Below are 12,063 nucleotides of genomic sequence, written 5' to 3'. Positions count from 1 at the left end.
CAAAAAAAATGGCTGGGCATTGTGGCGGTGCATGTAGTCCCAGCTACTTGGGAGGCTGAAGCAAGAGAATCTCTTGAGCCCAGGAGTTTGAGGTTGTTGTGAGCGTTGATGCGAGGGCACTCTACCCAGGGAGACAGCTTGAGAAGAGTCTCAAAAAAAAAAAAAGAGGCTGAGGTGGGAGGATTGCTTGAGCCCAAGAATTTGAGGTTTTAGTGAGCTGTGATCATGCGACTGCATTCCAGCCTGGGTAACAGAACATGGCCCCATCTCTTAAAAAAAAATGCACTAGAAGAATATGGCTTATTTGATATGCTTATTTCAGTCAATGTTCAGTAGTAGAATGGTTTGTTACAATGGAAAATGAGCAAGTGACTGGAGAGGAAGGAGGTAGAGGGAATATTTGATGCTTGAGTTAATTAATTTCAATAAAACCACTTAAGTTACATCATTTAAATAATTCAGCAAATGTGTATTTGTTATATGTGTGATCTTGGGAAAATGGTGATGACAGAGTGGTTACAGAAGACCTTTTAGCCTAATTTTCATTTCCAGTTAAGTTCTAAGAGAAATTTTTTTATGTAATCTCTCCATGAGTAAAATATGTAATTTAATATATGTAAATATGTATTTTAAAGTGCTATTACCATGAATTACTAATGTATATATTTAACTGTATTTATATTCTTTCTCCAAGGTAAAATGACTAAAATACTTACTATAGTTTGCTTCTAAGTTCTATTTAACTCATTTGTTCTGTGTTGTTTAACTGTGCATGTCTCTAAACATGAAAGCAATTGCCAGTCGATCGTAAAGACTGTAGTGTGACACTAACTCTTGCTTTTAAAATAAAAATGTTTTTGTCAGATGACTTGCAGGGTGCACAGTCAGAAATTGAGACAAAACAAGAAATTCAGCATCTCCGCAAGGAATTGATTGAAGCCCAGGAGCTAGCTAGAGCAAGTAAACAAAAATGCTTTGAACTTCAAGGTGAGATCAAGATTATTTGATTCTTTAGGGGATGTGTGGAAGCAGCATTATATAATTTGATGGCCCCAACTTGGAGACCAGAGGCATAGTATCTTGTTCCAGAGCTACAAATTTATTAGATATTTGATCTTGAGACAGTCACTTGACCTCTCTTAAACTTAAGTGTCAGAGCAGTAAAATGAAAAGAATTAGTTACTCTACTTTCACATTATTGATGTGAAGATTGAGTGAGAGCTCTACCAATGAAACATCTTAGTAATGAATTATGTATTAAGTACAACAAAAGGAAAAAATACAAATTTCTAAGTTTTAGTTAAATCTAATGTTAGCTACTCAGTATAAGATAGGTGAAATTTATGTTTCCTGTCATTTATAGTGTATTCATCAGTAAGTGAGAAGAACCAAGCAAGATTATGGTATAGCATCTTCTAATGTCCTAGGTACTTTGTTTTCTAGTAGCTATAAGCCAGTAAAGTCTGTTCTATTGCCTAGAATTTACATTTCTGTATCATTCACATTAACTCATCTGATTGCAGTCATTAGTATTTGAAAGTCTTAAAATGAAGAAAAAGTGAATGTATTCATGTTCCCTAAGATAGCCTTCCTTACCAGAAGGAAGATTCACATCTGAAGAGAAAACTGGGAACTTCTTGTTACTACTTCCCTACTTTCCTGCCTCTTGAAGAAATTAGAATTGGCATTCATTTAATTTGAACCTTTTGGAATATCCAGACTAATACTGTTTTTTGCCATGTATACTGCGTACCTTTATGCCCAAATTTTGAGGAGAAAATAAGGGTGCACATTATACATGGTAGTATGGCTTGGGAGTGGAGAAGCTACACAAACCTCCCAGGCCCTCCTCCCTGGGCCCACCGGGCCCACTGGTTCCAGTGTGGGAGGATCAGGGATCTGGTGGGAGTGGGCCAGAGTGGCCTCCACCAAGTGCTACAGTAGGGGAAGAGGATGGTGATGGAGCTGGTAAGGCAGTCTGCACAGCAGAGGGGACCAGGGGCACCATCCCCTCTTTCCCCATAGACCCCAGGGACCCATCTGGTTACCTGAGGGCTGAGTGTCTCAGAAGCTCCCACCAGGTTGCCACAGCTCATGCGGCAGGGAGGGAAGGGCTCCTGGAAGAGAGGGAAAAGGCAGGGTTTATGTTTACTAGAAGAATGTTAGCCTCCCCAGAGGTGTGTGTCTCTCTCTCCCTGAGCTAAAAGTTGGCCACTTTCCTGAGGGACATTTTCCTGAAAGTTTGGGCAAAAAACATGGTGTACATTACACACAGGCACACATTACATGTGGCAAAATACAGAATATTTAATTATAACATTTTTAGAAGCAGTCAGTAGTTATTAGTTCAGTGCTTATGTGTTCAGTGGTAAACGTGAGGATTTTAATGCTGTTTTTTAAAAATTTAAGCTCAAAATGCTGATTAGCAATTACAAAAAGTACTTTGTATGTGAAGAATAATATAAATTATATGGTGATAGTGACACAAGGTCCAGGAAACACTACTCCCTTGAATAGGTTTATTACTTAGCTACTGTTTTGTGCTCCTAAAAATCTTTAACTATCTAACTTGCCAATACTGATAATACTTACTGCCTAACTTTTATCTCTTTCAATAAGCTTTAGGAGAGAATTTCTTAGAAATTTCCAGCTACTCAATGCTGAATACTTTCATTAACTCACAAAGTAGATACACTGTGTTTTCATTTTTAGCTCTTTTGGAAGAAGAAAGGAAAGCCTATCGAAATCAAGTTGAGGAATCCACTAAACAAATTCAGGTTCTTCAAGGTATGTAGTACCCCAAGGCTATTTGAGAGTGTTGGTGTTTGTTTTTAGTGATCCAAAAGGAACTGTGTTATGGCTTGTTTCTTCCTTAAAACCTCACATTGTAACTGGGCTCTTGGTGGAGCTTTATTTTTTTATTTATTTATTTATTTATTTTTGTAGAGACAGAGTCTCACTTTATGGCCCTCCATAGAGTGCCATGGCCTCACACAGCTCACAGCAACCTCCAACTCCTGGGCTTAAGCGATTCTCTTGCCTCAGCCTCCCAAGTAGCTGGGACTACAGGCGCCCGCCACAACGCCCGGCTATTTTTTGGTTGCAGTTTGGCCGGGGCCGGATTTGAACCCGCCACCCTCGGTATATGGGGCCGGCGCCTTACTGGCTGAGCCACAGGCGCTGCCCGGAGCTTTATTTTTTTAAGAAAATAAAAGGGAAGATTCTCTAATACTTTAATATTAGATACTTATTGTGAAAAGAGCAGGGGTAAAGATTTGGATTTAGTAATCACTTTCTGGGTTGCTTTCTAAGTTACTACACAGGGGACCTTTGGATGGGAAATTTATTTGAACTGTTCTGAGCTCAGCAATTTTAATTTGCTGATATCTAATGCTCGAAATGTTGCAGGAAAACAAGGCCCAATGGAGAGAAAGAGCACCCAAATACCACGTTTATAAGAGGAAGGGCTTTATTCACCAGCCGGGAGCTTACGGCATAGAAGAATTCCAAATGGCCGCGCTCCACGACTGCCTTGGTTTTTCCCTTTTTATTGACAGTCAAAAAGTTCCACCCTACAGGTACCCTTCTTATTGGCCAGTTTGAATCAAGCGGGAGATGCTATTCCCGCCCATACAGAACTACAGGATTTCACAGAACTTGGAAATTTCCAAGTTTCAGGAAGTTAAGTTTACAAATTCCCAAGAGCTGAGTCACCGTGGAGAGGACCCTGCATGTGTATCCTTGTGGTCTCCTTGAGAAGACCTGTTCTCCTAGACCTCACCCTTCTCGGGTATCCTCTCTCAGAAATACACTTGCATTGCAATAAAAATTATGATGTATATCACATGGTATAGAAGCTGTATTGTTGCTATATTGCCTTCTTATTGGTGAGGGCTGCCTCTTCATACCCACCATTTTACTATTTCTTTGTCTGGGGTATTGCAAGGTCCTTACAGAAATGACCAGAAAAATCCTTACCTGTCAAGTGTTTACTTCAAGCTGGAGCTCCTGGTACTGGGAAGCTATGATTATGAGATACCCTAGAAGAGGTCTTTTTTCCTTATGCCATTATAAAATTCCTAAAGCAAAATTAATTTGCCTTTATTGTCAAAGAACCAATGTTACTTTAAATTTTTACCATTAGAGGTTAAGTGGGAAGAAATTATAAATAGACAATTACAGTTCAGAAGAGAAGAGAAGTCATTGTCTGAGGCTTATGGTATTTGCTAAAACATGTTCCAGAAAAAAACTAGTCCTTGGAGGTCTTCTTTTCTTATTTTTTGAGTAGGACATTTGAATTATTAAAAATTCAGTATTTTATTATAATTGATAATTTTAATAATATATTATCAAATTAGAATCTCAGGGGTAGATCATGTGTGTTCTTAAATTGAAAACACTTTAAAGTTTTTTTTTTTTTTTTTTGTAGAGACAGAGTCTCACTGTACTGCCCTCGGTAGAGTGCCGTGGCATCACACGGCTCACAGCAACCTCCAACTCTTGGGCTTACGCAATTCTCTTGCCTCAGCCTCCCGAGCAGCCAGGACCACAGGCGCCCGCCACAACGCCCAGCTATTTTTTTGTTGCAGTTTGGCCAGGGCTGGGTTTGAACCCGCCACCCTCGGCATGTGGGGCCGGCGCCCTACTCACTGAGCCACAGGAGCTGCCTAAAGTATTTTTTTTTCTTTTTTTCTTTTTTTGAGACAGAGTTTCATTATGTCACCCTCGGTAGAGTGCTGGGGCGTCACAGCTCACAGCAACCTCAAACTCTTGGGCTTAAGTGATTCTCTTGCCTCAGCCTCCCAAGAAGCTGAAACTACAGGCGCCCACCACAATGCCCAGCTATTTTTTGTTGTAGTTGTCATCGTTGTTTAACTGGCCCAGGACGGGTTGGAACCTGCCAATTTGGGTGTACGTAGCTGGCGCCGTAACCACTGTGCATAGGCGCCAAGCCAGAAAACGCTCTTATTGTAGTTTAATGCCATTATCCATTAGTTTATATAAATATGACTTGAATCTATCATCCTATGCTATGTATAGGCAGTCTACCCTAAAGATTCTGTGACCTAGTGCTGCCTTTTGTCTTAAAACTGTCTTGACCAGGCATCATTGAGTGCCCTGTAGTGCCAGCATGTGTATTTCAGGACTTTATTAACAAATCTGTAGTTGTCTTCTGGCCATTGTGCCTTTTTTAGATTTTGAACATGTTACCTCTCAATCCTTTCTACAGACTTAAAGGGTACCTTCTTAAATGTTTAGGTGACAACCTCCCCCTCTCTGACCTTTAAATCCTCTTAAAGTTAATTATTCTCCTTTGGAACTTTTTCTATCTATAGTATCCTTGTGTTATGGTAAGCAAGACTAGTATTCTAGTCTTGAATGATTTTATACAAACTATTTTCAGTTTAGGTAATGACAGTCCAAGACCAGATCTTTTAAAAATACACATACCTCTTCAATAGGCAGTATTTGTTGATTTTTTTTTTTTTTTTTGTAAAGACAGAGTTTTACTTTATTGCCCTCAGTAGAATGCCGTGGCGTCACACGGCTCACAGCAACTTCCAACTCCTGGGCTTAAGCGATTCTCCTGCCTCAGCCTCCCGAGTAGCTGGGACTACAGGTGCCCGCCACAACGCCCAGCTATTTTTTTGTTGCAGTTTGGCCGGGACCGAGTTTGAACCTGCCACCCTCAGTATATGGGGCTGGCGCCCTACTCACTGAGCCACAGGCGCCGCCCAGTGTTTATTGATTTTTATCAACCCGTTAATCCAACCAGTGATTCTTGATTGTTTACTCTGTCAGGTATTAAGGATGCAGTAGTGAGCAAAGCACAGGCCCTATGCATATGAGGTATAGAGTCTATTGGAAAAGATAAACAATAAGCAAATAAAAATTCGTTATGTGATGTCCAGTAACATAGAGTAGGCTAGCTCAGTGGTTAGGGCGCCGACCACATATGCCGGGACTGGTGAGTTCAAACTTGCCCAAATCTGCTAAACAACATTGACAGCTACAACAAAAAAAATAGCTAGGCGTTATGGTGGGCACCTGTAGTCCCAGCTACTTGGGAGGCTGAGGCAAGAGAATCACTTGAGCCCAAGAGTTAGAGGTCGCTGTGAGCTGTAATTCCATGGCCGCTGTGAGCTATAATTCCATGGCGCTGTACCAAAGGCAACATAGTGAAACTCTGTCTCCACAAAAAAAAAAAAAAAAGAATGAAGGGCTGCACCGGTGGCTCAAAGGAGTAGGGCGCCAGTTCCATATAGTGGAGGTGGTGGCTTCAAACCCAGCCCCAGCCAAAAACTGCAACAACAAAAAAAAAAAGAATGAAAATAGAGTAAAGGAGCTTAGTGCCTGTAGCTCAAGCTGCTAAGGCGCCAGCCACATACACCAGAGCTGGTGGGTTCAACTCCAGCCCGGGCCTGCCAAACAACAATGACAACTACAACCAAAAAATAGCCAGGCGTTGTGGCAGGTGCCTGTAGTCCCAGCTATTCGGGAGGCTGAGGCAAGAATATCGCTTAAGCCCAAGAATTGGAAGTTGCTATGAGCTGTGACGCCACAGCACTCTACCCAGGACAACAGCTTGAGGCTCTGGCTCAAAAAAAAAAAAAGAAAAGAAAATAGAGTAAAGGGTCGTAGAGTGCTTAGAGGACTGTTTTTTTTTTTTTTTACATAAATCATCAGAGAAGGCCTCTTTAAAGAATTAACATTTGAAAAGAAAAATGCATCAAGAACATCACATGTTTAATGTTTACCATTCAGCCAAGCAATTCTGGGCGTACTTTTCACCTGAGAAAAATTCTCAGGACTGCATTGTGAGTAATATTGTGTATAGTAATTAAACACAGAATGGCATAAAATGTCTAAAATAAGGGATTGTTATAACTATTTTTTGGTGGAAGATTTTTGTCATCAAGAGGATGGAGAACACTATGTATATTGTGATTACTTCCTGTTTAATGTTTATTTGTACATGAGTATAAATGCATAGGAAAAAACTTAGAAGAATAAATACTAAAATGTTAGAAGCAGTTTTCTCTATATGGGGGAAACAAAGATCACTTTGTTTTTTTTCTCTTCAGTTATTTCTATTTTGATATTCTCTGCATCAAGTATGTATTTCTTTTTTTCTTTTCTTTTTTTTTTTTTTTGTGTGTGTGTATGTGAGAAAGAATATCACTCTCTTGCCCTGAGTTAAGTGCCATAGTGTCATCACAGCTCACAGCAACCTCAAACTCGTGGGCTTGAGTGATCCTCTTGTCTCAGCCTCCTGAGTAGCTGGGACTACAGGCACCTGCCACAACTCCTGGCTAATTTTTCTATTTTTAGTAGAGATAGTGTCTCACTCTTGTTCAGGTTGGTCTTGTACTCTTGAACTCTAGCAGTCTGCCCATTTGGCCTCCCAGAGTGCTGGTATTAGAAGCATGAGCCACCATGTCTGGCCTGCTTAGACAGTTTAAGCAACAGCTCTGACAGCTTGGTCTATGCAGTAGTTGCAATCCTGTATGAGCTATTCTTTTATTTCTAACTCCTGTGGGCCAAAAAAATGATGGGTAATTATACTTTTGTAGCTCAACTGCAGAGGTTACACATCGATATTGAGAGTCTCCGGGAAGAGAAGGACAGTGAAATCACAAGCACTAGAGATGAATTGCTTAGTGCCCGAGATGAAATTTTGCTCCTTCATCAAGCAGCAGAAAAGGCTGCCTCTGAGCGGGACACTGACATTGCTTCTTTACAAGAAGAGCTTAAGAAGGTGAGAGCTGAGCTTGAGCGGTGGCGGAAAGCAGCATCTGAGTATGAGAAAGAAATCACAAATCTGCAAAACAGTTTTCAGCTTAGATGTCAACAGTGTGAGGACCAGCAGAGAGAAGAAGCAACAAGGTTACAAGGTGAGTAAATGTTAAGAGCTTTACATAAAGCTCTCAACTTTTGACAGTGATAACTTTTTTTTATTCCTATTCCTTTTACACTTGTGGATATAACTCCTTAACTCGTACAAAACAACCATGAAGGCTTTTTTTTTTCCTTGGTGGAAATTGGTTGTATAAAGCATTGTTTCTATGCTGAGGCTAAAAACACATTCTTTAGATTTTACAGCTCCACAATAAATTTTGAAAAATTTATAATTTTATACTTTATTTAAATACTATGAAAAATTCTTTGTCTTATAAAATTGGAGTGGAAGAAAATACTATTCAAGTTCAAGATGATAGAACTTCCTTGAGGTGTGGATTCAAAGTAACAGGAATCAAAGAGTAACCTTGTAAAATGTATGCTTTTAAGTGAGTATGAGTGTGGAGAGGGAGTTAGTATGTTCTTCTCTGAATTATTTCCTTTTATCATTTGAATAATTATAGAAGTTATGTTCCTATATTAAAAATATGTTTTGGGACTATTTCAGGAGAACTAGAGAAATTGAGAAAGGAATGGAACGTGTTGGAAACTGAATGTCATTCTCTAAAAAAGGAAAATGTTTTGCTATCATCAGAACTGCAACGGCAAGAAAAAGAATTACACAAGTATGCAAGAACTCTTTCTTTTTTTAGCTTCAGAATATTTATCTTAAATTTTTATATAAATTAAATTAACCTTGATATTGAAATACTTTAATAAGAGCAAAATGTTCAGCCAGACTCTATTTGACAGGTTAACCATACTAAACAAATGGGTGGCGCCTGTGGCTCAGTGGGTAGGGTGCCGGCCCCATATACCGAGGGTGGCTCAGCACTGGCCCTGACCAAACCGCATCAAAAAAACAGCTGTGCGTTGTGGTGGGTACCTGTAGTCCCAGCTACTTGGAAGGCTGAGACAAGAGAATCACTTAAGTCCAGGAGTTGGAGGTTGCTGTGAGCTGTGACGCCACGGCACTCTACCAAGGGTGATAAAGTGAGACTTTATCTCAAAAAAAAGCCATACTAAATAAATACTTCAACATTTTTTTCTATTGCCACCATCATCCTACTTGTCCTTTCTTTGTATTCATGGGATAAATTTGTTATAGGCCCCTCCCCTCCCTAAAAAAACCCTAAGCAAATAGCAAAGGTCTATAATTAGTAGTTGAACTTGCCCTACAAACTAATAAATAAATTTCAAGTATAAATTGTTTTTCTTTCACACTATTGATCTCTTCTGTTAGTATGGATGATCAGGAAGTGACTGTAATAAGGAATTTGTACTACTAAAAGATAAAATTCGGCTTCTGAATTTCAAACAAGTTTATATGAAGAATAATATATAAGATAAATAGTTTTCTAAAACCAGTTAAATCTTTCTAGTATCCAGTACCTTCTAAGCAAACCGATGAGTGCATTAGAGTTATCTCAATAAATGTAGTGGATCCTTGTTTTCCAATCAACATTTGTCATATTTAAATTCTTAAAAATTTAGTCTATTCCAGGGCGGCACCTGTGGCTCAGTGGGTGGGGCGCTGGCCCCATATACCGAGGGTGGCAGGTTCAAACCTGGCCCCAGCCAAACTGCAACCAAAAAATAGCCGGGCGTTGTGGCGTGCGCCTGTAGTCCCAGCTACTCGGGAGGCTGAGGCAAGAGAATCGCTTAAGCCCAGGAGTTGGAGGTTGCTGTGAGCTGTGTGATGCCACGGCACTCTACCGAGGGCCACAAAGTGAGACTCTGTCTCTACAAAAAAAAAAAATTTTAGTCTATTCCATATTTTTACTTTTTTAAGCAATGTTTGTCTTCTAATTCAGAATATGAAAGTAATACATGTTTCTTACTGAAGCTACTCTTAATTAATCCCAGCTCCCTCCCCTCATGTACACCAAAAATGAAGGCTATTACTCTCTTGTTAGCCTTGTGTTTTGTGTTTACATTCCTGGAGAGCACTGAGGTTAGCAAAACTTAGTAATTTAAGGTCAGTTTCCATAGAAAACAAGCTGTAGGGAAAAATAATAAAGACAGGACTAGATATAACAGAAAATAATAAGCTTCATTATCTGTTTATGAAAGCAAATTGTAATGTGGATTATATGTTAAAAATATTAACTCACTGAAGGAACAAGATGTGCTGGTTTATTCTCTAAAACTCCTTCTTACAACTATGTGTTCTCAATATGAATACCCATGAAGTGCTTTTATTTTCTCTTCCAGTGTCATAACTTTCCTTAGTCTTTTTATTCATTTTATATGTATTACTTTTTGAATGTGAAGATACAATTCACAAAAAGGAATAAAAACAAATATGTGTTTATAACATGTAAAAGTTTGTAAAAGCAATTCCAAAATATGAATAGGACAAAATAAAGTTCCAAACTACAAATACACACACATGCACACACACAAGCATATATTAAGGAGTAAACTGATTCTCTGTGTGACACCTTATATGAATAAATTGTTTGGTATAAATGGTAAAGTGTATGTAAGATGGTGATGCATTTGGAATACATTAAGATCTTAGTGAATCCACTAAGACAACGAACGCTAATGTTTGATTACCAGCATTGATTATTTTAATTATTCTTATTTTGAAATTTTTGGTATTTGGTATTTTAAAGATTCAGACTAGATAGATCTCTGTTTTTTTTTTTTTTAGATTTTGGCCAGGGCTGGGTTTGAACCCGCCACCTCCGGCATATGAGGCCGGCCCCCTACTCTGTTGAGCCACAGGTGCCGCCTAGATAGATCTCTTATATTTGAGATGTAATGGATTTGAATCTGGCAAATACTATTTTCTTAATTACTTCATATTTTGTTTAAGTGTTGAAGAGCAAGCCTACAAACTCTTGTAAATAGAAGCATATGGTTTAAAAATACTAAGCCCCCAAAAGGTAGAATATATTAGATTATTGGTCAAGTCATCTGGCTAAAGTATCTGAGACAAATTAATTCTGTTTCTTAAACTCTTCTGGTGCAGTAGTTTTCTAAATTTATTTAGTAAGCCTCCCCAGTATTTTAAATAGTATTTAGCAGCTACTTACCTTTTACAGGGTCTATTGTGCCATTTAATTTCTAGCTATATTTGCTGGCAGATTCACACCTAAGAATTTTCATATAATACAGTCAGGATGGGATTTATACTCTGTAGTATCTCAGTTACAGTATTGAGTCTGATTCTTGAATGAGAATCAGAGTTAAATTCTTTACCTCAACTGTATTCTACAGGTCTTTTGTTCTCTGCTGTCTGTGATATAGAAGGAATTAAAAAAGGAATTTCTGTTCATGCATATGAAGCTGTTTTCCTCATATGTAAATCAGATTTTTTTACATCAAATTATAAAAGTAATCATAGAATTTAAGCTGGAGAACAGCCTCAGAAATTATTGAGTTCAATCTTCTTGTTTGACAGTGGAGGGTCTTGAGACTCTCCTTTTGTTATTTGTGTCTGTCTCACATGGTACCTGGCACAGATCTGAGAACTCAGGGAATGTTTACTTAAAGAATGAAATGTGCCAGTTAAATGACTAGCTCAACATCCCATACCTAAATAGTAAGAAGGCTAGGGTCTAGAACCCAGACCCAGCCCCCTCCCCCCTGTTCTTTGTCTTATGCTTCCCCACCTCCACCCCCATGTCGTGTGTCTTCTCCTTTAAACAGGTTTGTGTTAGTTGAGTTGGCAGTGGCTCTTAAGCTTTTAAGTTTCTGATCACCATCTTATTTGTCAATTACTTAAACTTAGAAGATTAATAGTTGAAATACATGTATTCTTTTCCTGTAGAACACCTATACTGAATCTTTTTATGATAGACTTAATATAATTTGATATTATAAAATATAGAGTTAATCATCTACTTTTATTTTATTTTATTTTTTTTTGTAGAGACAGAGTCTCACTTTTATGGCCCTCGGTAGAGTGCCATGGCATCAAACAGGTCACAGCAACCTCCAACTCCTGGGCTTAAGCAATTCTCTTGCCTCAGCCTCCCAAGTAGCTGGGACTACAGGCGCCCGCCACAACGCCCAGCTATTTTTTTTGTTGCAGTTCAGCTGGGGCCAGATTTGAACCTGCCACCCTCGGTATATGGGGCCGGCGCCTTACTGACTGAGCCACAGGCGCCGCCCTACTTTTATTTTTAAAATTTCAACTTCTTGGTATATTTG

The 12,063-nt window shown here is 39.0% G+C and overlaps 1 protein-coding gene across 24 annotated transcripts in view; it reads left to right on the top strand.

Moving 5' to 3' along the window:
• SLMAP (sarcolemma associated protein) overlaps positions 1 to 12,063 on the top strand; it is a 197,298-nt gene that overhangs the window by 171,971 nt on the left and 13,264 nt on the right. For 15 of the 24 annotated variants that reach the window (XM_053600227.1, XM_053600221.1, XM_053600216.1 and 12 more), the window contains 4 exons: positions 865 to 987; positions 2,713 to 2,787; positions 7,575 to 7,895; positions 8,408 to 8,525. In XM_053600227.1, coding sequence (XP_053456202.1) covers positions 865 to 987; positions 2,713 to 2,787; positions 7,575 to 7,895; positions 8,408 to 8,525 — 637 coding nt within the window. The remainder of the gene's footprint in view (positions 1 to 864; positions 988 to 2,712; positions 2,788 to 7,574; positions 7,896 to 8,407; positions 8,526 to 12,063) is intronic. The other 9 variants (XM_053600229.1, XM_053600226.1, XM_053600219.1 and 6 more) reach the window with 1 other exon arrangement.

This window comes from Nycticebus coucang, chromosome 8, assembly GCF_027406575.1.
Source record: "Nycticebus coucang isolate mNycCou1 chromosome 8, mNycCou1.pri, whole genome shotgun sequence".
Classification (NCBI taxonomy): domain Eukaryota; kingdom Metazoa; phylum Chordata; class Mammalia; order Primates; family Lorisidae; genus Nycticebus; species Nycticebus coucang.
Note: the sequence above shows the minus strand (reverse complement) of the source record. Positions and strands in the feature narration are given on the sequence as shown.